This window comes from Mustela erminea, chromosome 3, assembly GCF_009829155.1.
Source record: "Mustela erminea isolate mMusErm1 chromosome 3, mMusErm1.Pri, whole genome shotgun sequence".
NCBI lineage: Eukaryota > Metazoa > Chordata > Mammalia > Carnivora > Mustelidae > Mustela > Mustela erminea.
This window is the reverse complement of record NC_045616.1, coordinates 92,330,799-92,358,608: the sequence shown is the minus strand read 5'-3', so window position 1 is coordinate 92,358,608 and position 27,810 is coordinate 92,330,799. Positions and strand designations below refer to the sequence as shown.

The following is a 27,810-nucleotide window of genomic DNA, read 5'->3' as shown; positions in this document are numbered from 1 at the left end:
TAATAGAGCATGACACTTTTTTACCCACATCCAGAAAACTTGGGGCTTATTCTCTATCATGGGACACACATTCTCAAGACTTTTAAAATCTACAGAAACCAATGATTACTTTCCTTACCTTCCCTACTGGAGGCTCAGGCCCTGCCCCAACCACAAGAGCTAATAACCTGCTTCTACATGTAAACTCCCCAATCTTCGGACTTCACAAGTGATGCAAGCAAAGGCCACCCTGCATATGGGAATGGGCTGTGAACTGCCACCACAGACCCACACAACCACTAGGCTCCATCTTCCCCTCCCATCTTCCTTCCACAGAGAGGAAAGACCCAACATTCCATGAGCACACATCCTATTTTGAGGCAAACTGGAGTCTCTCCAAGCTGGTATCAGAAAACTTGAAAGAGCATTTCAATAGCACCCTTTCCTCCCAAAAGCTAATTAGGTACTTTAAGTATCTTCCTATTTTTATACAAAACCTCTCCAGTTTGATAAATCTACAGTCTCCATTTTAACAGCAGTTTCCATCATGTTTAAGAATACAATTAACTCCTCAAACCCATCATGAATATAAAAGGTGTAAAAGCCACTTCAATAGGTCACTCCAACATTAGATAAAAAGGCTGGGCAAGAAGAGTATCCCAACAGTCAGCCAGTGGGTCACCATCATGCACTGTAATTTGCATGGCGTTCTATTTTTGAGATTTTATGTTTAAAAATATTTATAAATAAAGTCATCTTCCAGAGTACTGTCTGTCTAAAGTAGGCCAATGGAAGTTGTAATCCCAGACTTGCTTTTCTTTTGGAAGGGTGCGAGAGGAGACCATTCTCTCGACATCTGTCCCATTTAAAGAATTCCACTCTGGCTACTGGCCTAGTTGTTTCAAAAACTACATTTTAAGGCTTATGCAAGACTGGGTTGGCAGCATCTGATTTGGTGTCTTATTTAGAGCACACTGGGTACAGGAACAATGCACCCTTTGTGAATGTGAGGGGAAAGAGGAAGGCTCTGGCAACTTGGTTAAAATCAAACCAGCCTCTTAAAAAAAGTGTCTTCAAAGAGGAAACTCAAATCCTCCCAGATCACACCAGCACATTCCTGAGGCCACAGGTGACTTGAGAGAGCAGCCCCAAATACAATTTCAAGTAGCACACCAGTCCCACCTCACTGCAAGCGAGGAACGAGCCCCATCTCTGAGCTCTCAAAAGACAAGATACCGCAACTTCCCTTACACCTTCCCAGAAAACGGGCAAACCGGCTTGGCAGTTGCCAAAGCTGCTGCACCTGTTCCGAGAATCTGCTGCGACTCAGCGGTGCAAGCTGGTGAAGCCTGCCCAGGTCTCTCAACTGGAATATGTTTTCCCTCTTTATACAGGAAGCCCCATGGCTAGACTCTTATGGCTTTAACTACCTTTTGAATGTCCCGAAAGCACTACTTCCCGCCCAGCTCTACTGAGTGTACTGCAAGTCTGGCTAGAAAGGTCAAAAGTGCACGGAAACAGACTTGATTCTTTACATTGTTCCACAGAAGAAATGAAATTGGTTCCTCAATGCATTTCTAGAAAAACAGCCTAGAAAGGGCAAGGGTAACAAAGACCTGTCAGGCCTATATATCAAAGTAGAAGATTTGAGACCAAGAACAATTCCTTATTTAAAAAAAAAAAAAAAAAAAGCTGACTGGCTTTTCTTTGAAGTTAGAAAGGCTGCTTTAACATGATTTTCTCAGTTCTACCTAGAGCTTTGAATTCACCACTAGTCCCTGAAAGAAAGCAGACCACCCAAAACAGACCTTGGTTCCTCCTAGGCTCCATCAATGCCAACTATTCCAATCACTTCTGTCCCAGAAACTCTACTTCAGGCTCTCGGACTCTCTATTGGCATCGAGCAACTAATGGACCGTTGTTGGCCTCCTTGTCCACAACGGGCCAGAGGGGTCTGAGAAGGGCGGGTTGGGATATTCCCATAGTCGGAGGCTAGAATAAAAGCCAGGTCAGGTCAGGAGAGATTTCAAAGGTAAGGATAATGTGTGATCAGGCAGAGAAGTAACTGGAAAAAGCAAATTCTGTCCTAGGGGTAGGAACTGTCTCATCTCTTAGCAGTTCTCAGGAGTTCAGTCACACCGAGTAAGGGGTATTTCATCAGCTATAAATCATAGAGAAAATTGTTACTAGTTCAAGCTGATACTTCTTTCAAGTTCACGGGGTTGTGAACCAGATCTTCCTTTTCCATTCAGGTGTTCATAACTATCTAAAGGCTTGTTCTTTTAAAGCATGTGCAGTCAATTTGGGGGTGGGTCGGGGCGTGGGGGAGATGGTTAGAGGAGGGGAGGAATAGGTAGAGGAAGGGGAGAAATCAGAGGAGGAATTAGGTCAGGAAACCATGCAAGCAAGCAAAGGCCACTCTGGAAACTCCTCTTAAATGTAGTTTTTGACAGTGTAGCGCTCCCACCCATCCTCTAAGCTTCCTGAGACAGAACTGCAGAGCATTTGAAGCAAGTAAGAGAAGCTATACAAGAGCATATGCAGCAGGACAAATAAGACTTTGCCCAACACAGGAGGTAAGTACTGACACTAAGAGCACTTTTATGGACTAGGCAGATTCTCAAGAGTGAAAGAGGAGGCAGGCTGGCATACAGATCAGGTGCTCAGTAAATACTTGTGAAAATTTCAAGATAAGCAGTGTCAGAAGGTCATGAGAACTATACAATGTACCAAGAGATACTGTCGTAAGCAACTATATTCAATATTCCTGCCACAAAATGCCTCTCGGGATTGGCACACACCAGATGTAGCCAACGGTGTAAGACGCCACAAGGCAGCACGTTGTGGCAGCACGTACATCACCCGTGAGTTAGACTATCACTCAAGTCCCACACTGGAAATTCATCAAACGAGAGCTCCCTGACCAACACCTTTATGCCACTGATAAGGTTCATATCCACTGACTGCTCAACAGTAAGGACAGTCTATCCTGCTTAGGTGTCCAAACGGCTCGATGCTGGGCCACTGAATATGTTCTAAACTTCTCATCATTTGTCTTGCTATGTACATCCAGTTCTCTTACTCATTCTGCCTATTAGAGTAATTTTCAACAAGAGTAAACAAAGGCATCAACTAGGACTCCAACTGCAAAACCTTTATCACAATCCTTTAGCACAGTACTAAAAAAATATTTAAGGGAGCACCTGGGTGGCTCAGTCGTTAAGTGTCTGCCCTCAGTTCAGGTCACGATCCCAGGATTCTGGGATCGAGCCCCACAACAGGCTCCCCACTTGGCGGGAAGCCTGCTTCTCCCTCTCCAGCTTCCCGAACTGCTTGTGTTCCTTCCCTCACTGTCTGTCAAGTAAATAAATATTTTAAAAATACATATATTTTAGTTCAACCACCCAAGAACTGTACTGCCTGACATGGGTCTGATCAACATTCTTCCTCGACAGTCACCAAAATTATATCACTAATCCAGCACAATGTCTCCTTCCAGCCTATATTCTCCAGCAGACCTGACACCCAACCCTAAGCTGGTAGTTCCAGACTGAGCACTGCTTTCCCCCTCACCTTGGCATCCCTCCATCTCCAACCAAAACCAGCAAATTAGTTTCTTCTCATGGAAACTTTCTTAGACCCTTCCAGCCCTAGAGTCCCCATTTGCTCATTCATCTTGTTCTGTCCAGGAACATTTATATTATAGCCCCTAATCCCCTCCTGGCAGTATTTATGTTTTGCCTCCTTAGCTCCTCCGAAAGCTCCCAAGAGGAAAACCATGTCTTACACTTCCTACAAAGGAGAAGTCAGGAGCTACACTTTAGAGATTCAGCCATTTCATACGCTTTCCCTTTACTAACAATCTTCGCCCTTATTCTCTTCTGTATTAGCTAGAAATCAGCTTTCATACAAACTAAATAACTGAAGATCTTTTTAAAGTGCAAGCAACTTCAGAGGAAGACATTTGATTCTTTCCCATTTAAATATACAGGGAGTGGGACACCTGGGTGGCTCTTAAGCCTCTGCCTTTGGCTCAGGTCATGATCCCAGGGTCCTGGGATCGAGCCCTGCATCAGGCTCTCTGCTCAGCATAGAGCCTGCTTCCCTTCCTCTTTCTGCGTAATTGTGATCTCTGTCAAATAAATAAATAGAAACTTTAAATACACACACACACACACAAACACACACACTTAGGGAGCTTTAAAGAAAAAAAAAAAAGAAAGATCTGAAACATCTTCAAGTGGGAAGTGGTGGCAGAAGTTAAGCTTCCAAATATAAAAGCTTCTTTGGCCACAGACAGAGTGAACAATGCTCAGATCAAGAGGTCTGCTGCTCTCTCTGTTCTTAACTTGTGGAAGTTACTTCCTATCCCTGTATAAATCACCCTGTTAAGAGTCTAGGCAACCTATCTAATTTCTTAATTTCCCTTCGATCAGCAAACTATAGAATTGGCTCATTTTTAAGTCAACTACTAAGAGATCGGGGTGTCCGGGTGGCTCAGTCAGTTAAGGGTCTGCCTTCGTCTCAGAGTCCTGGGATCAAGCCCCATGCTGGACTCCCTATGTGGTGGGGATTTTGCTTCTTCTGCCCCTCACTCTGCTCTCATTCTCTCTCTCTCCCTCAAATAAATGGGTAAAATCTCAAAAAAAAAAAAAAAAAAAAAAAAAAAAAAGTACACTAAGAGATCATGTGGTTTGGAATATCTGCCTGCCCTGAGTCACATGCTCATAAGACTTACTCTCTTCTCCAACTAGTTACAGTCTAAACTCAGCATCACCATTACTTCATGTTACTGGGGTGCGGTCCTAATCGTCCCACCAAATTCCAGTAAAGATCTCATTTAATTCCAGCAGCTGGTACGTTCCCACAGATGCAGAATCAACAGATCACAGCTACAGTGCTGCTCAGGAATCTTTACCTTATTGGGATGACTTTGTGGATCTTTGGAAAAATATAAAAATTGCAAAGCAATACTCACCTTGTGTATTAAAGGTAGATTTAAAAAGGCAAGCTAATAAAATATAAAATGTAATAGCATTCAAATGACATAACTTGGTTCTACAACGTAGGAATTATCAGAATCTGTTTGAGGGGGCATAGCCTTAATCCATGACAATGTCAGGGAAAGACTAATAAGCTAGTATTCAGAAGGAGTTTGGTTTCCTCTCAATTATAAAAAGCTTTTATGAAAAGCTGAGAAGCCAAAAAACTGTCTCACAGGAGTCTTCATCACCAACAGCACCACTCTGCACATAACCACCATCTCCAACTTACCACAGGCCACGTAGGCACTAAGAGGCAGAAACAGGAGTCCAGCTTCACAGTATGACTTCATGCCACAGTATTAGTTCAGAACAGCTGGGAAGTGAGCGGGTAGGAGAGAGTGTATCTCTGGAGATAGGCTTGGGGAAAAGCCACTTGTTTTCCTCAGGAAAGGTGAGGGCCTAGAAAACTCTTGATAGACTTTTTTTTTTTTTTTAAAAGATTTTATTTATTTGACAGAGAGAAATCACAAGTAGATGGAGAGGCAGGCAGAGAGAGAGAGGGAGAAGGAAGCAGGCTCCCCGCTGAGCAGAGAGCCTGATGCGGGACTCGATCCCAGGACCCTGAGATCATGACCTGAGCCGAAGGCAGCGGCTTAACCCACTGAGCCACCCAGGCGCCCAACTCTTGATAGACTTTTTAAAGAAATAGCAACCAGATGGCGAGAGCAAACAGGGTAGGCAGCATGTGGTAGCCAGCCTAAAGGGCCCCTGAACACCCTACTTATGACTGATGTGGGCACACAACACCCAAAAATGGCCTATTTTCTTATGTGAGCGGTTAGATCTTTACCAAACCTGAGAGTTTAAGATTATCAGGGTGTTTTTCTTTTTCTTTTCTTTTTTTTTTTTTTTAAGATTTTATTTATTTATTTGACAGAGATCACAAGTAGGCAGAGGGGGAGGCAGGCTCCCCGCTGAGCAGAGGGCCTAATGCGGGAATTGATCCCGGGGCCCTGGGATCATGACCTGAGCCAAAGGCAGAGGCTTTAACCCACTGAGCCACCCAGGCGCCCCGTCAGGATGTTTTTTTAAAGCCTAGGGCCATAGCCTACAGAAAATCAGGAAGGGAACAAAAATCTTAACTACCGGATTGTCTGTCCACTCAGTCTTACCTATTCAAAAAAACCCCAGTGTCCTTTAAATATGGGTAATGCCATTATTTAGTCCTGTAAGCCCAACCATCCTTGGGGGTTATACAAACTGAGAATAGAGAATAAGCTTTTGTTTCCTGGAAGCCATTATTTCCTTTCCAAACTAGACAAGGCATGTGTTAATGATCCTGAACTTTCAGTTAAGAGTTACATTTTTCATGATCATGCTAGAGATTTTGCTGGGGGTTGTTACACTCTGTGCAAGAACTGACCCTTATGGTGGTAATTAACAGATGAGATACTCCAACTAGGACTGAATTCTGCTACCTTCCCAAGAGAACTCAGGACAATGGAAAACAAGCTTAATTCCTGAGAATAAATGGAATGAGGAATCCAGAAGAAGTCATCAGGACTGGCAAACTTTTTATCTCAAAGGCCAGGGAGTAAACATTTTAGGCTTGCTGGTCAAATTCAGTCTCCTATATTGAGATTTTAATAATCCTTTAAAAACATAAAACTGAAACAGAGAGTGCAAAAATAAGTCATGGGCTGGATTTCATCCACGCATGGGCTGTAATTTGCAATCTCTGGTAAAGACAACAAATAGGAATTCATCTGAGACAGTATTTGGGACTTTATTAAGTCAGATACAGATTCGAGGCAAACAAGAAATGAACTATAAAGGCAAACTACTATCAGCAAATAACCTGAGCGAAAACAGCTCACAGTAAACATGAAGAGAATGCGGTAAGACTACATGTGAATACAGATGATGCTAAATGGGAAAGCAAGAAAAAAGGGAACACAAGGAGGAAAGAAAGGAACAATTTGGAAGCCATCTCAAACACCAGGACAACTTCGTTCTACTGTAAACAGGGGCAGTGCAGTTCTGTACAGCCACACACACCAGTTAAGAACTAAAGCACTGGTTCCAGTGAACCAGATCATGACAATCAGGAGAGACCCGAGTCTATCAGAACCCAGCTGCTAGGTCAGCAGCCTCCAGCAAGCTAGGACATGAACTTCTGCAAGCTGTCTCCAGCTACACGACCACACATATACTTAACTCATTTAGTAAGTGAAGAGACACAGTTAAGTACAAAAAAGCAAACCATTTACCACCTACTACATAACTTATTTTTTATTGAAAGTATCTTGCATTCGTGATGGATGCTTTCTAGGTTTTTCCAGACACTTTTAGGTTAAAGGTTAAATTACTTTTTTTACATGCAAGTAGTGTGAAGTTTCCCCCACATGGGATCACTGATTATAAAAAGATGACACACTGCATGGGTTATTTGTCTTTTTTAATCGAAAAGCTAACAGACTGGCTAGTTACATTTCCCCCCCAAACCCCAAATTTAGTAGTAACTGAGTCTCTAGCCAACATATTCCAAGCTGAGAATTAAAAATGCAAAAACAAGTCCTTAGATCCAATTAAGGGAGCCCTGCTACATACAGGCTAATCAATACCAAGCGGTACTCCTTGACTCCAGGAAGCTGGAAGACACCCTAATAATCCCACTCAAAACATTTACCTCAAGTAGCCTTTTTCCAGTTTCCAACTCATGAATAAAGATAATACATTGTTAATTCTATTTCAGAAAACTTTTTTCAACTTGTTTTATTTACAATGCCAACTTTTAAAAGGTCATTAAACTAAAGTTAACTAGACAATAAACTAGGCAGAAATCGCTTTACAAAGAGAGGGAAAGCCCAAAATGCCACCTTCTACAGAGAACTCACAGTTCAGGTTTATTTAGAGCAAAGAAAAAAAACTTTTGATCGTACTAGAAGAAACTCAGCCGTAAGTTTGGAATCTGTACTCAAACTACACATGCAAGGAGGACAATATTCTGCTTAAACAACTGATTCGCTGCTGCCATTTGTCTACTGTTTGTCTAATATTAACAATTATAAACAGAGCAGTGCAACTAGTATTTGGAACAATCCTTACAGTGTTACAGTGTCAGGCATAACATTTCACTTCTCTTCACACCACTGGTTCTCTTTGCGTACCTAGAAGAGACAGATATAAGGAAGTACCTTAAGTAGTCTTAAGACTACTACCTAATGATTCATTAACAGCCTGTGAGGAAGGTCACAAAGGGACAGATGGAAAACTAGAAAAATATCCAGTTATGAGTACACCTCCTTACCCTTCTTCACCTCCCTAGGTTTTTATTCTGCCCTGCTGAAATTATCAAAAAAGCAAAGGCAATGGGCAATTAAAGTTTCAGACACCAGAGCTAACAGCAAATTCAAATACTTCATTCACATTATTTCAGTTTGTAGCTGTGTCAACACTGTGATTCATTTCTTCTCCCACTCACAAGTCTTAGCTTTCAAGTATCCTGGCAGAACACCCACAGGGATTGCTATCCTGAAGTCACACAGTTATGGGTTACCTTTAAGGTCCCACATGCCCAAACCAGGAACTGTGAAGGAGGAAATACCAAAGAGCCCCTATGGTTGAAAGCTAATTGTTCTTATGCTTATACAAGAGCAGTAGCATGTATGTGGTTAGACTCAAAGACAGGACAGTCTCTCAACAAGAGTATTTTTATGACAGAGAAAGTACCTATTACCATCCTTCAAATTAAGTCTCCTTGTTAGAGATACATCTTCTCCAGGAATGTTTTGAGTTTGTTTTTTTTAAAGCATGTGATCAGAAACAAGCAGTGAGCAACCTACCTGGGCTTCCTCTTCTTCAGTAAAGTCATTTTTGATATTGAAGGTCTTGCGGATCTCCTCAGGAGTTTTCCCCTTGATCATATTGGCAACAGTCTTGCATGTAACATCAAGCAAACCTTTGATGTCTAAGTAGTTCGCAGCCTAGAAGTGATTGTTTTCATTAAAGTATATGTGATGTTTTAAACTAAATCCAAGGTTAGTGACTGTAAATCCATACCTAATTAAGCTAAAAATACTAGTTAAGTTTGTGAAATTAAAGGGAAAATCAGCTTCTTTTGTGAAATATTTTCATACATCCCCTTCATTACACCTCCTATAATAGGGAGTCCTGCTGCTGCCTTAAGCAAACCACACTACCTTAAATGGCCACTACTTGTGGGTGTGTGTATGTGTGTTCTCATGGGCACACAAGCACCAATGGCAAATCTTGACAAAAATATTTAAAGAGGCAGAAGCAGTAACAGCATTGCATTTTACTGATCTTCTCAAAGAATAAGCTTTTAGATTCTTTGGTTTTCTTTGTTTTCTGTTTATACAGATTTCTGCTCTTACCTCTTAACATTTCCTTTCTTTGGGCTTAATTTCATCTTTGATTAGTTTAAGGTAAAAACTTAGATCACTGATTTGAAACTTTTTTTCCTTTCCTTTTTTCTTTAATGAAACTTTTCTTCTTTTCCAATATAGGTGTTTCAGCTACCAACTGCCCTCTGAATACTACCTTAGCTACATCTCGCACATTCTCGTAAGTTGGGTTTTATTTCCATTCAGATCAAAATACTTTCTGACATAAAATTTCTAATTCTCTCTTCCAATTTTTCTTTCGATTTCTTCTTTGACTCATAGGTTACTGAGAAGTTACTTAAGTTTTTCCAGATAGCTTTTGCTCATGGACTTCTCATTTAATTTCACTGTGATTGGAAATCACAGTGAGGGTGTATGCCTTGAATCCTTTCAAATTTGAGACTTGTTTTTTACCTCAAACATGTCGATCCTAATAGTATACACCTGATGATGTATTCTGCTGTCATGAGATTTAATGTTCTATAAATGTCTATCAGAACAAGTATGTCAATAGTATTATTTGAAACTTCTATATCCTTCCTCATTCTACTTGTTTTATCAATTAAGGAGAGACAGCAGATAGTGGATTTATCTATTTATCCTTTGAGTTCTATTAGTTTTTGTTTCACTTTTTGGAAATTCTTTTAGCATTTAGGACTATACTAGCCTCTTAATAATGGACTGATCCCTTTATCATTACGCAATGACCCTCTTTAACCTCCGTGATATTCTTTGCTCTGAAATCTACTTTAAAATAGTCACTACAGTTTTCTTTTGATTACTAGTAGTGTAATTTACTCTTCCACCCTGTATAAGTGTGTCTTTAAAGTGGGTGTTCTGGAGACAGCATAGCTGAATCTATTTTTCTTAATCCAATGTGATAATCTGTACCCTTGTTGTGTTTAGACCATTTGCATTTAACGTGACTGTTAATATGTGAATTTAAATATACCACTGCATTTGAGTTTAGAGAGAATTAAAGTTCAGTAACAATGAATTTAACAAACTGTTACAAGTGATAAGGCTCTGAACTAGAGATATCTTAAAGAATGCATTAAAAACATACCAGAATAAGTTCAAACAGTGTTCCTTGGTCAACTTTCAGGAATTCTTGGTCCCAAACTGGGATATCATCTGTCCGCTTTTCTTTGTTCTCATCATCCTCAGGAGGAGGGGGGTCATCCTTGTGATGGGTGCACCACTGAATGACCTGGAACAAAGAAAGTTCATTCCTTTGTGGCATTACGTCACAAGGTACTCGTTCCACTACTGGGGCAGAGTTATTCCTACAATGGTCTAAGAGCTAGCTAGAAGCTGACTTGAGTAAGCAAATTACTGGCTGAGCTTGAAAAGCAAAACCGAAGCTTGAGGAATCCTCACAACCCTAGAGGCTAAAAGATCTTAAAAAAAAAAAAAAACAAAAAAAAACAGGCAGAGAGATTACTTCGACCACATTAAAAAGCTCCTGCACAAAAAAATACATGAAGTCAGACAGGATAATGAGTGGAAAATATGTACAACATGAACAAGCAGCAATGGATTACCCTCTAGAACATAAATCTTAAAAATCACTAATAAGTGGGCACCTGGCTGGCTCAGTCAGCAGAGCACGTGACTCTTGAATTCAGGATCGTGAGTCTGAGCCCCACGTTCCTTGGAAAAAAACCACTACAGGGCACCTGGGTGGCTTAGTGGGTTACAGGCTCTGCCTCCGGCTCAGGTCATGATCTCAGGGTCCTGGGATCGAGTCCCGAATCGAGCTATCTGCTCAGCAGGGAGCCTGTTTCCTTCTCTCTCTGCCTGCCTCTCTGCCTACTTGTAATCTCTCTCTGCCAAATAAACAAATAAAATCTTAAAAAAAAAAAAACACTACAAAGAAACGGGCCTCAGATATGAACAGGCTATTCAAAGGAAATCTGAATACTCAAACTGGAGAAAATGCTCATTCTCATTAGATACAAAAATCAACACTCCAGTCAAGTCCCACTTTAGAATGACCCCCCCCCAAATTAAAATTTTGATACTCATCACGGGCAACACTGTAAGGACAACAAGAACTTTTATACTGGAGAGTGTAACATGGTGTAACACCTTTGAAAAGTAATCTAGCAACTACCTAGTGAAGATGAGGATGTGAATACATTATCACCAAGCAATTTTAAATACCATAAGACTACTGAGTATAAGAACAAAGTAGTAAACAGGGGCACCTGGGTGGCTCAGTCATTGAGCGTCTGTCTTCAGCTCAGATCATGATCCCAGAGTCTTGGGATTGAGCCTACATCAGGCTCCCTGCCCAGGCTCTCCCACTCCCCCTGCTTGTGTTCCCTCTCTCGCCATCTCCCTCTCTGTTACACTTGATCTTAGCCAAAAGGCTGAGAAGCGATCTCTCTCTCTGTTACAAAAAATCCTGGGGTGCCTGGATGGCTCAGTGGGTTAAAGCCTCTGACTTCGGCTCGGGTCATGATCCCAGGGTCCTGGGATTGAGCCCTGCATCGGGCTCTCTGCTCAGTGGGGAGCCTGCTTCCCCCTCTTTCTCCCTCTGCCTGCCTCTCTGCCTACTTGTGATCTCTGTCAAATAAAGAAACAAAATCTTAAAAAAAAAAAAACTTAAAAAAGTTAAAAAAACAAAACAAAACAAAACAAAGAAGTAAACATATATCAAGTTTCAGGAAGCAGGTTAGACCACATGTGCCATCATAAAGACCAAAATCAACACTAAAAGTGTTAAGTTGTGGAATCTGGGTGGTAGGGTATTTGCTGTGTTATATCAATTTTCTGTATGATTAAATTTAGTTCATAGTACATAATGCTAGAGAAATAATGCTGAAAAAAATGGCAGAGCTGAAAAATTATATTGTTAGGAGGTAAAAAAAAGGAAAGAACTATTTCTGGAAGAAAGAGCCAAAATACGAGTCTTTATGAAATAAACAGTATCTTTTTAAGAAGTATTCCAGTTGTGTAAGAAAAAAAAAAAACAGGAAATTGTTTACACAGGCATTAAAAATAACTCTTACAGGGGCGCCTGGGTGGCTCAGTGGGTTAAAGCCTCTGCCTTCGGCTCAGGTCATGATCTCAGGGTCCTGGGATCGAGCCCCGCATTGGGCTTTCTGCTCAGCAGGGAGCCTGCTTCCTCCCTCTCTCTCTCTGCCTGCCTCTCTGCCTACTTGTGATCTCTGTCTGTCAAATAAATAAATAAAATCTTAAAAATAAATAAATAAATAACTCTAGGGGCGCCTGGGTGGCTCAGTGGGTTAAAGCCTCCGCCTTCAGCTCAGGTCATGATCCCGGGGTCTTGGGATCGAGCCCCGCATCGGGCTCTCTGCTCGGCAGAGAGCCTGCTTCTTCCTCTCTCTCTGCCTGCCTCTCTGCCTACTTGTGATCTCTGTCTTTCAAATAAATAAATAAAATCTTAAAAAAAAAAAAAAAAAACAAAACTCTTACAAGAGTATTAAGAAATTAATGTTGATTATTCTTACTTGAGGGTGTTTCAGGTCTGATAGAGACAAGGATGGGAGATTTTACTGTGTACTTTTACAGTTTTTAGATCATTTAATTATTCAATGCATAAGTTTAAATATGCCTAAGACTTAACAATGCAAACAGATTAAAAAAACTTACTCTCAGAAGTGGCTCTATATCACCCAGCCCATCAACTGACTTTCTGTACTAACTCCTTGCTTATTCATTATGCTCCAGTCAGCACACTTGCCTCCCCACCTTTCCTCAAAAGGTAGAGCATGCTCTTGTCTTGGGGTCACTGCACTTGTTCCCAATGCCCACAATTCTCTTCCTCCACATATTCATCTCTTTATTCAAAGATCAACTTCTCGGGGCACCTGGGTGGCTCAGCGGGTTAAGTCTCTGCCTTGGGCTCAGGTCATGATCTCAGGGTCCTGGGATCGAGCCCTGCATTGTGCATCAGGCTCTCTGCTCAGCAGGGAGCCTGCTTCTTCCTCTCTCTCTCTGCCTACTTGTGATCTCTATCAAATAAATAAAATCTTCGGGAGAAAAAAAAAAAAAAGATCAACTTCTCAGTAAGGCATTTCCTGACCATTTTATTTTAAAAACTGCTAATTCTCCACCAATCAACCCACTTATAATCCATAGCTTCCCCATATGACATATTTCTTACATTATACATTTCCCCCAGTTTTAGAATGTTAATTTCCTAAGGGCAAAGATTGTCTCTGGTTCACTGCTATACCTCCAGCACCTAAAAAATACCAGCACTTGAATGAGTGCAAACATAAGTCCTTCTAGATGCACTTTACATTAGTATAAAATATAATGTTAATTGCAAGACAAAACCCAGAAGCTCTAACTACATAAAATATAAAGCTTCTAAACCATAAAATACTGTAAAATGACATAAGAGAACACAAAGTGATAGAAATGCTATATAAATGACTCCTATAAAAAGCCCACTAAAGGGGCACCTGGGTGGCTCAGTGGGTTAAGCCTCTGCCTTCAACTCAGGTCATGATCTCAGGGTCCTGGGATCGAGTTCCGCAAAGGGCTCTCTGCTCAGCAGGGAGCCTGCTTCCCCCTCTCTCTCTGCCTGCCTCTCTGCCTACTTGTGGTCTCTCTCTGTGTGTCAAATAAATAAATAAAATCTTTAAAAAAAATTTTTTTTAATTTAAAATCTTAAAAAAAAAAGCTCACTAGACGACGAAATGGATGAACCTTGAAAACATTATGCCAAGTAAAATAAACTGGAAACAAAAAGACAAATATTGTATAATCCCACTTTAGAAGGTACCCTCAACAGTCCAATTCATAGAGTCAGAGAACAGAATAGTGGTTACAAGGGGCTGGAGACAGGGAGTATTGAGGAGTTGTTTAAAGGGTACAGTTTCAGTTTGCAATGATGAAAATTTTCTGGAGACAGTGAGTCATAGTGATTGCACAACAGTGCAAATGTATTTAATGCCACTGAATTGTCCACGTAAGGAAGTTAAAAATGGTAATTTTTATATTATGTATTTATAACAATTTTTTAAAAGCCCATAAAAAAGACATGCAAGGGAAAACAAAGAAGAAAATATAAATGGTCAGTAAATGCGTAAAAAATGTTCAGGCTTAGAGAATCACTCTTTAACCCAGTTCACGGCAATTAAAAGAACTGATAATAGTCAATTATGGTAAGATATGGAAAAATACGCAGCACAGCTGCATCTCACACCAGAGTCAAGAGAAAGTAGAAGATGAAATTGCATATGGCTAATGACTTTTGAAAATCTCTGAGAAAAGGGCCAAATGGAACCAACCATTCCCATTTTTTTTTTTAAAGATTTTATTTTTATTTATTTGACAGAGAGAGATCACAGTAGGAGAGAGGAAGGGAAGAGATCACAGAGAGAGAGGAAGGGAAACAGGCCCCCCGCTGAGCAGAGAGCCCGACGTGGGACTCGATCCCAGGACCCTGAGATCATGACCCGAGCTGAAGGCAGCGGCTTAACCAACTGAGCCACCCAGGCGCCCCAACCATTCCCATTTCTAAGCCTAGTTAATTTCCTCTGCCTTGTAAAAATTGGGTGCTGTTTCTCCAAATGAGTACCCCATTAAATACCTGATTCTGTTATGGAGCCATGTATCCTGGAACACTAAGATTCTATTCAATGTCAAGAGCCTTTTATGCTTAAAACACAAGGTAAGGTGATCAAGGGTGAGGATACATTTGTTCTCAACCTCCTTTGAGGCTATAGCTATCCAGTGGACAAACAAAAAAAATGTTTCCTTTTTACTAAGCACATATAGTCATACTTCAGTAATTTAAATGTTATATCAAAAAGACTACAGAACTGGGGCGCCTGGGTGGCTCAGTGGGTTAAGCCGCTGCCTTCGGCTCAGGTCATGATCTCAGGATCCTGGGATCGAGTCCCGCATCAGGCTCTCTGCTCAGCAGGGAGCCTGCTTCCTCCTCTCTCTCTCTCTGCCTGCCTCTCTGCCTACTTGTGATCTCTCTGTGTCAAATAAATAAAATCTTTAAAAAAAAAAAAAAAAAAAAAAAAGACTACAGAACTACCCCTGAAACAAGTAATACATTACATGTTAATCAAAAAACAACAAAAGACTACAGAACTCAGGGTGACTGGGTGGCTCAGTCTAAGTGTCTGACTCTTGATCTCAGCTCAGGTCTTGATGTCAGGGTGCTAAGTTCAAGCCCCACATTGGGCTCTGCACTGGGGATGGAACCTACTCAAAAAAACAAAACAAAACAAAACTACACAAATCAAATATTCACAGGGCCTGATTAAATAATTACAACAGACATTTAGAGTCCTAATCCGCCTATGTAAGGAAGCTACCTATGTAGCAGTACAGGAAGACCACCCAGATGTTCAATGACAAAAGAAATGTACATATTCAAGTACACAGTCTGTTGCCTTACCTTTTTTAATATTGCTGCATTAACATTTGGTAGAGGAACTGGATCATCATCTCCTTCATCGTCCATTCCCAAATCTAAGAAAACCAAGAGACTTGTCATTATTTCCCGATTCTAGTATTTACACCAACCAGATATCTCAAACAAGTAACAAACATGAAAAGTATTCTACTTAAAATAGTTCTCTTATGAGCATTTAAAAACTAGCAGTTCCTAACAAGAGGTCCATAAACCACACAAAACTATATAAAGTTGTATGAGTAGGGACGCCTGGGTGGCTCAGTTGGTTAAGCAGCTGCCTTCGGCTCAGGTCATGATCCCAGCATCCTGGGATCGAGTCCCACATCAGGCTCCTTGCTCGGCAGGGAGCCTGCTTCTCCCTCTGCCTCTGCCTGCCATTCTGTCTGCCTGTGCTGTCTCTCTCCCCCTCTCTCTCTCTGATAAATAAATAAAATCTTAAAAAAAAAAAAAAAAAGTTGTATGAGTAGACAAACACAGGAATATTACATAAACAGAATTGACTAGAAAGCCATGCGGGCTGGAGGCATCAAATCCAGACCATTATCCTTACTTTTTCTACCCATCTCTAGATAGGCATTTACAAAAACAGAATAAAAAGCATTTCAAGTAACAGAATCTCAATCTATTAAAACCCAAAGCCCAAATATGTATATATACATACACAACAAATCATGCAGCCACTGACAAAAATAAGGCAGGCAGCTCCATACATACTTGGTATGATTTCGGGATTAAAGCTGCTAAAAGCCAGGTGTAAGAAAATGTTATCTGAATAAAAATGGGGGTAGACGTATATATTTATTTATTTTAAAAAAATTTTTTTTTAAAAAGATCTCATTTATTTGACAGAGAGAGCACATGCACAAGCGGGGGAACAGGAGAGGGGGAAGCAGACTCCCCAATGAGCAGGGTGCTGGTACATGGGGCTTGATCCCAGGACCCTGGGAACATGACCTGAGGCAAAGGCGGACATTTAACTAAGCCACCCAGGTGCCCCTACGCTTATATATTTAGATTTAAAATATCTCCAGAAGTATACGTAACAAATTATTAATATTATGTGTAGGGAAGTTAACAACAATGTGGGTTGAGGGATTCGATTTCAATGTATACCCATTATTCATCATATACACATTATCTATAATTTTGAATCTACAGGTTGTTCTGATAAAAAGCCTAACTTTCAAATTCTCAAAGTGATTGGTTAAGTTCAGAGAAAAAACTTAAAATTTAAAATCCTTATTATGTAAAGATTCTAAATAAGAGTATTTTTTCACACCAAATGTGTCTGTCCTCCAGTTTCTACATGACTTAAAAAAGAGCTGCCCACAGTTAATTAGTAGTTAGCAAGTACCAATATTAGAGGCCAAAAGTTACTTCAGCTCTATACTGCTTATAGCTGAGTATCAGTTATGCTGCCATGGCCAGTGTTCAGTCAAACCATTTACATTTTTGATAGGTAACAGGTATCCTAGGCAGTGGAGAGTCAGCAATGAATATGGAAGGACAGAAAAGAATTGTTACAATTTTAGATAGAACTCCTCAAGATGTCTCACTGACAAGATGATACTGTGTAGTAAAATCCTAAAGGAGAGAGAACACCTAAGCAGTAGAAGACACAAACACAAAGGCCTTCTGAGAGGACATTCTGGCATGTTCTATTAACACTAAAGCAATCTAGTGTTGCTAGAGCATGGTTAGCAAGGGTGAAAGAACTAGATGAGAACAGTGACAGGAGACCTGGCAGGGTCTCAAACATTTTGGCTACTGTACTGGGAAGAGATGGCAGTGAGGAGCAGAGAGAAGAAGGAAATCAACTATGGGGCTGGCAATAATCCCAGCACAAGATGGTGGCCTATACAGGTTTACAGCTATGGAAGAAGAAATGATCCAATTCTGTATGCATTTTGATGGCAGAGGCAAAAAGATTTGCCAACAGATGGCAAGTACAATGTGAGTAAGGGAAGACTAAGGTTTATGACATGAGGAACTCAATGGATGAAACTGCCACTGGAGTTGCCATTAACTGATACGGGGAAGGCTATCAGAGAACTGTTATTTTGAAGGGCTGGGAATTAAGAACTTAGTTTCCTAAGTCTGAGGTACCTATAAAGGTATGCAAGTAGACCAAGCAGTTAAATACGCCAAGTCTAAAAATCAAAAGAAGATAGCTTGGGGAACTGATGTATAGATAACTTATAACACTATCAGTCTAAGTGAGATAACCAAGGAAACGAAGGAGTATAAATATAATGAAAAGGTCCAATGATCAAGCCAGTCCTCGGGAACTAAAAGCAATAAAGATGAGAAGACAAAAAGCTAAGTATCCTGGAAGTGGAATGCAGAAGGGGATGATCAAATGGGGTCAACTGGTCTAGATGAGAAATCAAACAGAAAATGATACACTTGAGAACATGGAGGCCACTGAGCTTAGTAAGCAGTTTCACTGGAGTGGTAAAGAGCAGAGCAGATTCAAAATTTATCTTATTTTGTTGGATAGATGGATCACTCATTTACTCTCCTCCTTTCTACCAATGTTATTCCCGATCCCATCTAAACCTAGAGTAAAACTATAAAAATGACTGTGTCAATTTGGACTAAGTCCACTTTTGCTTTTCCTGTACTAGTATATACTATTCTTAATCAGGAGAGAATAAGAAGTTATACTATATAAAAGACTTGTGTTTGGGGAATCAAGGTAGTACAGGAAATATAATAGAGAAGACCAACTGGTTTAGATCCAAACATTATTTGGAAGAAGGCTTGTAAGTTGTATTAAAAATAAGGTCCTTAGGATCACTTCTCTAGCATTTAAACTAAGGATGCACAATGTCTTTTCTACTTTTAGACTGAACTCACAAGTATCAACAGTCATGCCTTTAAGCTATTTAGTTTCAAGGACTTCTGAAAGACAACTGTATCTTGATACCACATCCTGGACCTGAACAAATCAGTCAATCCACATGTACACATGCCAAGATTTTCACTTCTGATTATCCTGTGATTAGGTTTTATTTCTGTTTTCTAAGTCACAAAAAACTCATAATCAGAGATACTGCAGATGCCAAATTCAATGGACTCCAATCCTGAACAGGCTAGAATTCTATATAAGCCACTAGTACTTACAGCCATTCACCTTTGATGCCCAAAGGCTATGGAAGAAAAGAATCATTTAACTGTTGCTGTCTATCACTCCACTTGCTTCAGTGATCAAAGGGGGCATGGAAAACCTTCAAGGAGCCCTATGTTCTTACACTAGGCAAATGCCTCTTTGAAGCAGCACAGGAGAGATCAGTGTACCAGACACCAACGAGATGAAATAAAGAGCACTTTCACTGCTAAAGAAAGTATTCAGGCAGCAATTCTGGTATCAGTTTCCACATCTTCTACATAAAGCCTTATTCACCTGCCTTTAGGGACATCTGGATTGTTTTCACACTCTTTATTAATGACCATACCATAGTTCTTCACTCAACAGGTACTTGATGAACAGTGACTGAAGGATGTATCAAGGCGTTTACAACAAAATAGAAGTCATGTATTTATTTAAGTTACCAGGATACAGAACTCTAAGCACCACATGATTGGTACTAATTACCAAAAGAGTTACACCTTTGGTTTTTATCAGCAAACAGAAGTCACCAGCTTAGAAAATAGAAGACACACCCTCTGCAATCTAGCTTCTGCCTCTACCACACCTAATAAATGCAAGTTAAGAAATCCTCTCACTATAAAATTCCAAATGACCAGTGTGCAGTATATGAATGTGATAATCATTCTGATCACCTCAAAACGCCTCCCTCTACCCTTGGCTTCCATAAATCTTACTCCACTGATTCTCCACTTCTGACTTCTACTTGCTTAACACCTGCCTCCCGTTCCAATATAGCTGACTGCCAACCTCATTTACTCCCATAAATACTCCTATAATACACCACACAGTCTATGTATCTCCAGAAATCCACAGCTCAGAGGCCAAGATCCACATACTACTCAACTGCCTAGTAGACTGTTACAAAAATCTTCTGGGGAAGTGGAAGGGCGAACGGAACATACCTAACATAGTCACCTCAAAGTCACTTTCCATTTCTCTCAAACCCATTCTTGAGTTTTACCAACCACAGTATCATAATCTCATTCCACACCAATAAACCCCAACTAAAAACCTCAACTCTACTTTTCACTAACATAGCTTGTCTACTTTACTTCAAAATAATCTCCCAAAACATTCTAATTTTATTAGATTTGAAAGTACCATCTCACTAGCACTATCCACTGTAGTTTCTCCATAAGCTTGAAAAATAACATCAGCCAAGATAGAATCCAGCACCCCTTGGCACACCACACTAATTATACTAATTACACGTGACAGCCTGTCTTGTTTGGTGTCTTTCTCCCTTTCTAGTTTAAAAATTCTTCAAGAACAAAGACTATTTCACACTTACCTTCCTTTGACCCCCATAGCTAGTGCTTCACAGGTAACTTTTCTCTTAAGCATAAGCTACATGAAAACCTTTGATATCTGAATACTAAAGAGAAGTCTTATTACTGTTAGTTTTTTTTCCACCAATGCTAGAAATCAAATTGTAATGTCTCCATATACTATTAATGTCCACCATTCCACTGGTTAATATTAACTTTAACTAAAGTTTCAAAATATTTCAGGACCTGTTTTCTAACTTTACTTCTTCAATGTGCTGTGTATATGCTTTGTAGCAGTTTCAGAGGAAAGACAAAATGGACAAAATGGAAAACTTGGTTAAAAAAAAAAGACATCTCAGTTTACCATCTACTCAGCTTACTTCTCTGCTGAAACAAAGTACTGTATTTAGATACCATACAGGAAGGTATCTCTTTTTCAGAGCCTTTTTTCTCATTAGAAAATGTGAATCCAAATTCACTTGAAACAGAATTGGGCCACTGTCTGATGCTTGGAAATCACTTTAATATTAGCGTATGGTCTTCCCTAGATGAAAAAAATACATTATTTCAGACAATGCAGAAAGGATGTCCTGTATCAGAAAGATGCAGTTAATTCTTTAATTTAAAAAATGTAAACTTGACTCCTTCATACTTCTGAGGATTTAATGACAAATTGAGCCATGTATAAATTCAATGTTCACAGGTTATCTCCAACTAAATATTACTTCCTCTTTCCCTAGCCAAAGTCTTCTAATAAATTTACCTTCCAACATGGTCTTGATAGTCACAGACTGTTTGGCGATTTCAACATCAACTTCAAATATCTCTCCATCGGAACTCTGCAACTTAATTGAGGGCATCTAAAAAAAAGTATTATATTGAATTTGAAATTTAAGAGAGATTCGTTTCATACATTTCATCAATTAGTCTGTTTTTAGAAATTATGTATAAAATCCTAAGGCCAAGTAGTTATCTATATAACCCTGTAAAACACTGCAAGTGGTTATTCAGAGGCCAGCACAGAAGTGCTACTATCAATTTTTCGAAGTATAGCTCCTAGGAACACAAGTTTTTAAAGCTTACCCTACTGAACTTACTACTGATACAAATTTAAGAGTTACAGTCTACATTTTTTTTTACATTCTATATTTTTAATGCAAAATATATTTAAAATAAACTTATTTAGTCTGTGCCTGCATTTTTCAAAAAATTTATTCATTTTAAAGAGAGCAGGAGGGCGCCTGGGTGGCTCAGTGGTTTAAGCCTCTGCTTTCAGCTCAGGTCATGATCTCACGGTCCTGGGATCGAGCCCCACATCGGGCTCTCTGCTCAGCGGGGAGCCTGCTTCCCCCTCTCTTGTCGCCTGCCTCTCTGCCTACTTGTGATCTCTCTCTATCAAATAAATAAATAAAAATCTTAAAAAAAAATAAAAATAAAGAGAGCAGGAGAGGAACAATGCATGTGTGCACATACCCATATGAGGGAGGGACAGAGGGAGCAAGAATCTTAAGCAGACTCTGTGCTGAGCATGGAACCCCACATAGGGCTCGATCCCATCACCCTGAGATCATGATTGGAGCCAAAACCAAGACCTGGAGGCTTAACCAACTGCATCACCTAGGGACCCCTTTGCCGGTCTTTCTGCTGTCACTGAATACGGACTATTCTCATCTTTATAGTTAGCTGCCACAATCAACCTGCAAACCAGAGGGTGGTCAGTCCAAAATAAACAAAACTAACAAATAAAATACAAACTTTCCAATAGTGAGACTTACCATTGAAAAATGAGTTGTGATCCAAAGAGAGTATGAGATTCTTGTTTTATGTTTGCATCAATGTAAAATATACAAGATAATAATATCTTTAAGAATAAATCTAATCTGCTAAACCAAATAAGGTACTTAAATTTAACAGGCCTTTTTATCTTTCATTACTGACTGTCCAGGTGTCCAAGTTTTTCTGCTAAAATCCTCATAGAAATTACCTGTTACTTGCTTCAAAAATGTATTTATTAACTCAAATTAATTGTGAATCATTGGGGAAAAGATACCTCTTAGATAAAAATTAGCTAAGCAATTAACTACAAAGGACTTAAGTTCTAGCAAAAACTAAAACAAAACAAAACAAAAACTAATTCTTTATAATTTAAAGTTCTAAGCAATCAATCTATTTTCAGATTCTTGAGGGAAGAAAGAAGGGCAGCAATACCTGAAAATTACTTCATAATCCCTTCAAATATCAAATACAGATTTTAAAAGGACCATGCTTCTCAGGTATTCATAATCCTGCAATGTCGCATTAAAACTGTAGAATTTGGCATTTAAAACATTCCCTGCACCTATTTTAGGATCAAAGCCTCCATTAAATCAGTTAAAATATTCATTTGCCTTTTCTTAGACAATTATTTCCATCTCCCAAATAAACTGTTACAGAAAGGAAGCATAAAGGTAAAACTATGTTTTAAAATCAGCCACTGATATATCCTGCTCTCACTCATCCATGGTTGAAGAGAATCAGATTTCACTTTTCAGTTCACAAATATGTCTGTTCCTCCATGTTGCTTAGGGCTTGCCAATAATGCAGTTGTCCTATTCAACAGAGAAGGGCCCAGAGCATAGGACCTTCCCTGTGACAAGGCAATAACAAAAGGTAGCCCCCCCAAGAAATATTTTAATGTGAACCCAATTTTTAATTACAAAACATTCTATACTCTTTTTATATTCCATAGTACTGGAATGAACACTGAAGAAAGACAAGTCTGGCAATACAGTTGATAAAATTTTAAGCACGATGACCATTTCTTATTTCTTTCAAATAAATCTTGGTAAATAACCGGATCTGCTTAGTCATAGTCAAATTTCTGTATTAGGTTACTCTTAAGGGAGCTGAGATCTTATTAAATAAGCAGGCAGCAATGGATTAATCTGTAATCGAATGTATTTTGTGATCCCCAACTTAACACCCAAAGAGAAACTTTTTTTAATGTCATAGAGCTAGAATTCAACTCAAAACTGTATTGATAACGGACGATATCTTGATTTGACATGCTTGCAAGACAATTCCTAAATTTCCTTATCTGGAAAATCAATCACCCTCCGTGACTGGCATGAGGTAGATTCTATCAACAACGTAAAGAAAACACCTGTGTTTTCAGTGACCCGAATTCTGACACCTTTTGAAAGCTGAATGGACAAATATGCACTGCTCTGTGACACAGATACACTCTATTGTGAGGCTCTGATGAAAAATTCATGACCCCAAAACCCAAACCTGAGACCCTTCTCCAGGTCAACCTCCAATTCCTGTAAAACTTAAAGTGTCTGGCTTAGAAAGAATCGGGCCGTCTAAAAGTCACACCACTATGGTTGAGAACATCTGCTATTTCAACAGTTGTTTCACCAACTCCAAGTTATGGCAAAATAATGGAGAAAAATATTCTGAAGGAGCAAGCAGCCTGCTGGGCAAAAGTGTAGCCCAAGCACAGTTAACAGCACCGGTGACTAGTAACGCCAGATAAAAGGAAGAGAAAGGATGCGAGCGGAAAATCCAGCGCTCCCAGACTCCCACCGCCACGCTCCTTCCAGACACCAAAACAACAAACGCGCGCCCACGCCCACGCCAGCCTAGGGGCCTCCACTCAAAGTCCCGCCGCCACCCCCGCCCTGGGTCCGGGAGGCCGGCAGGCTCACGGCCAAAGGAGGCTCTGGGCCGCCGCCTGGGCCTTGAAGCCGAGCTCCGCGCAGGCGGACACTCGCCCCGTGCGAGGACGGACCAACCCCGGGCCCGTCTCGCACCTTCTCCAGCTCGCCCGCCAGCCCCTACGCCCACGAGGCGCTGTGAGGACGCGCGGCCAGGAGAGGGACTTGCCGCCACCTCCCGAGAACAAGGTGGGCGACGGGTTCCACTGGGCCTTAGAGAGGCCAGGCCCAGTGCTTCCCGCCTCCGGCAGGCCCAAGCCTCAGCCACCCAGCTCGCCAATCTGCGGCGCCCCCGCCCCTTCCCGCTCGGTCGGCGGCCACTCACGGTGCTCGGTCTCAGGCCGACTGCGGGTCGGAGGCTGACAAAAACACAGCGGCCTCCGGGACGTGTGGAGAAGAGCGGAGAACAAGGCCACTACGGCGTCGCGGCGCGGCGTCGGCCTTTATAAGAGCGGGCGCAGGCGCGGAGGACCCCGGCGCCCGTGGCGTCACAGAGCCGGTGGGGCTGGCCGCCGAGATCGCCTGACGCAGGCAGAGGACGGCGGGGCGGGCAGGCGGCGGGCGCGACGGCGCGGGGGCGGGGCTTCGTTCTCACACGGCCCCCCGCACCCCCGCCCCACCCCACCGCACTCCTGCAAGCGCGGCTCGAGGTCCTGAAAGCAGGAACCCGTGGCTGACTGGGGCACTCTGCAGCCTGCAAGGGTCCTTCAGGCAGGGGCTGGCCTAAGCCGAATTAAAGACCCCAGTCCTGAAAAGCCTAGAAACTGCGAGTGGGTGTGTGGCGCGGAGGGGTTCGTGTTGAGGACGGTGACTCCCCTTTCGTGATGGGGAGGGGGAACCCGGAGGAAGAATGGCAAATGGGCGATGGCATTCACGGCTCTGGGATTCCTCTTAGGATCTCAGTGATATCCCCGGGGTCCGGCATGCGTTAGCTCATTCTCCACAATGACCCATGAGGGGTAGTGTGTTGCCCTTTCCCAGCCTTTTTTTTAAAAAATAAGATTTTATTTATTTATTTGACAGAGAGAGAGAGCGCGAGCGAGCACAAGTAGGCAGAGAGGCAGGCCAGCAGGCTCCCCGCTAAGCAGAGAGCCCGATCGGGGGGAGGTGGGGGGGGGGGTGTCGCGAGGTGTGTGGTGGGGGGGGCTTGATCCCAGGACTCTGGGATCATGACCTGAGCCGAAAGCAGAGGCTTTAACTCACTGAGCCACCCAGGTGCCCCCCTTTCCCAGCTTTATGCCTTAGAACGGATCCAGAACAGCAGAGTGTAGTGCTCTTCAGCCTTGTTGCCTACCTTGTTGTTCTAAAGAGGCCTCCAGGCCACAAGAACCATTGCTGCAGCGAAACCCCAAGTCTGGAAAGGAGGCCTCCCTAGCGGCGAAAATCGATTCACTCAGCAGTCAGGTACTGAGCGAAAACGTGTGTGTGAGGCAGTCCTGTATGATTCTGGGGGGCAGCCAGCAGCCAGGGTGCAGCGTGCACAGAACTCTTGTATGGGATGCTACCTGAAGTCCCCTGGGTCCATAGGATGAAGCCAACGCTAAAGGAAAGGGGTTAGAGTTCGTGGCAAAACACTGACCCCCTCTCCCCCCGCACCCTGCCTCTTGCCATCCTGTCAGGGCTTCTGTGGGACTCCACCCCATTGCTGCTGGGTGAACATTGCCACCCCTCCCTAGGAGACTGAGGCGCCTGTCTCACCTAACCACCAGGCATGTGATGGGATTCCTGACGCCAGGGAGACAAAAGACACTTCCACACAGGGCCTCCTAAAGAAATCAGAGGCCTACAGCTCTTCTGGGATGGGACTGGGCAGGGAGGCCAAGCAGCTTCTTGGGTTACCAGGTCTTTGTCTACGTGCTGTGGTATCCAGTGTCTGCCAGGTGCCACCGCTGATGGCAGGGAGATGAAAGGACCTAAAGCTCTCATACTTTTTTTCCACAACACAGCCCTGCCCTCTGCAGCTCAGGATTCAGGTCCCCTAGGCAAGGCCCACTGCGGTCCCTTTGCTCCGGCGCCCATGGCATTCAAGGTGGCACCTTGCAAAGTCTTGTTAAACATCCTGAGCAGGAAGGACTGAGCAATGCCAGGTCACACACCTAGCCTGAGGACCCAGCATGAAGTAGGTGTATTTTTCCAACTATGTCTGGGGACCCCCAATATTAGAATCACCAAGAGATGCTTCTTTTTAAAATGCAGATTTCATTTATTCATATATGCTCTTATATTCATAGATTATCTCAGGAAAGACACATAAGATATTGTTTGCCTCATGGGGAAGGGAACTAGGTGACTGGGGTACAGGGGTTGGGGTGATTTGTTCACTTTATATCCCTTTCTACCTTTTGGATTTCAATCCATATGAATATATTACATATTCAAAGAATGTTTTACTTTGGGACACCTGGGTGGCTCAGTTGGTTAAGTGTCTGCCTTCGGCTCAGGTCATGATCCCAGGGTCCTTGCTTCAAGCCCTGCATCGGGCTCCCTGCTCCGTGGGGAGCCTGCTTCCTCCTCTCCCCCTGCTGCTACCCCTGCTTGTGCTCTCTATCTCTGTTAAATGAATAAATCTTCTGAAAAAAATGTTTCGAAAAATAAATTGGCATCAAGTCAAGAAAAATGCAGACTCCTGGGTCCGCACTTGAGCTAATGAACCCGATTTCCTGGTGGCAGGTTTTTCTGCCTTTTAAACAAATTCTCCAAGAGATTCTTAAGCCCAGGGTAAGTTGAGAAACCTGTGTAAGTAGGTAGGGTCTCAGTGATGAATTACTGCTAAGAAAGGGCCACCAGTGTCTTTCAAAGGTGACGCATTTAGCCCCACACTTTATGAATCAACCCTCTCCATCCTTCATACTGTCCTCTCAGGATGGACAAGGCTGTTACAGGACTGTCGGGTGCAGGCTGGTGACCACTTATCCCTCATTTATTCATAATCACCCACCCAGATCAGGAAGAACCAGCCCACCACAAGGTCCTCTAGGTGAGTAAGAGTGCAAGGAAAGGGGGGGTTCCTCTGGCTTCAAAGCTGGCCCCACGAAGGTCGAGGTCTTGTCCTAACTTCAGTCATTCCACACACCATGTGCTCAGAGCTCTTTATTCTACAGAGGGAGGAAATAAAATCAAAGAGAAAGGACATTCTCACTGTCACACAGCCACTGTGGAACAAGCTCCAGCCCCATTATGCTGCTGGACAACAACCCACATACTGAATTTTAGCTACAGCCCTCAAATGCCAGGGATATTTTCTGATTTACTACTGTTTCCGGCAAACTACTTGCAAGGAAGCTAAAGGGCTCACATTCAAGTCCAGGTGGGAAAATCTGCTTTTTGTGGTAAATTCATTTCCAGAGATTATCTCCCTTTGTAAATTGAGTTTCGTTGCTGTCAGTTGTTCACAGGAGAATTCTTATGAGGACAAGCTCTCTCAGTGCTTCTGAAATGGGACTTTGCTACCCAGAATTCATTTTGCACTCCCTTTGTCAGGCACCTACCCGTGGGACAGACTGAACTCTGGAGGTGTGTTCAAGCCCGTAGGACTGCATATAAGCTAAGAAGTAATCCAGTCCCCATGAGATCTCTGACCTACCTTCCTTCCTTTTTCCAAAATCTAAGCCTTCCATCTAAAAATCAGACTACCTTAATACTCCAGAAAAGAGAGGGCTGAATGCAAAGAAAAAAGTCAAATTCTTGGATCTTGATTTGCAAAATGAACTCTTAAAATAGATGGACTTTTTAGAGCAAGAAGATCTTTTGGACCACTGAAATCCCAGGAGGCTGAAGGACTCAAATCTTAAACTGCATACCAGCAACAGCAGAGTTAGGACAAAGAAGGTATGATGATACCAGAACCAATTTTCCAAAAGGATAGGGGTGGGAAAAAAATTGCAGCAAAGAGAGCATTGCGGTTAACT

At 41.9% G+C, this 27,810-nt stretch overlaps 1 protein-coding gene and 1 long non-coding RNA gene across 2 annotated transcripts; one reads left to right on the top strand and one right to left on the bottom strand.

Moving 5' to 3' along the window:
* Nucleotides 1-26: 26 nt before the first annotated feature.
* Nucleotides 27-10,798, top strand: LOC116586573. Its single transcript, XR_004284072.1, has 2 exons — nt 27-2,555; nt 9,494-10,798. It is a non-coding gene; the product is annotated as an uncharacterized LOC116586573 (long non-coding RNA).
* Nucleotides 7,230-24,366, bottom strand: SKP1 (S-phase kinase associated protein 1). The gene is made up of 6 exons (XM_032336722.1): nt 24,228-24,366; nt 20,968-21,064; nt 15,765-15,838; nt 10,437-10,580; nt 8,810-8,950; nt 7,230-8,134 (listed from the first exon to the last, which is right to left on the bottom strand). The coding sequence occupies exons 2-6, from the start codon at nt 21,062-21,064 to the stop codon at nt 8,099-8,101; spliced, it is 492 nt and encodes a 163-aa protein (XP_032192613.1). The 5' UTR covers nt 24,228-24,366; the 3' UTR covers nt 7,230-8,098.
* Between the last annotated feature and the right edge of the window lie 3,444 nt (nt 24,367-27,810).

Coding starts and splice junctions, on each gene's coding strand:
- SKP1 (XM_032336722.1), bottom strand. CDS start 21,064: ATGCCCTCAATTAAGTTGCAGAGTTCCGATGGAGAGATATTTGAAGTT. Junction 15,839..20,967: donor TATCAAGACCATGTTGGAAG/GTAAATTTATTA, acceptor TGGTTTTCTTAG/ATTTGGGAATGGACGATGAA. Junction 8,135..8,809: donor CTGAAGAAGAGGAAGCCCAG/GTAGGTTGCTCA, acceptor TGTCTCTTCTAG/GTACGCAAAGAGAACCAGTG.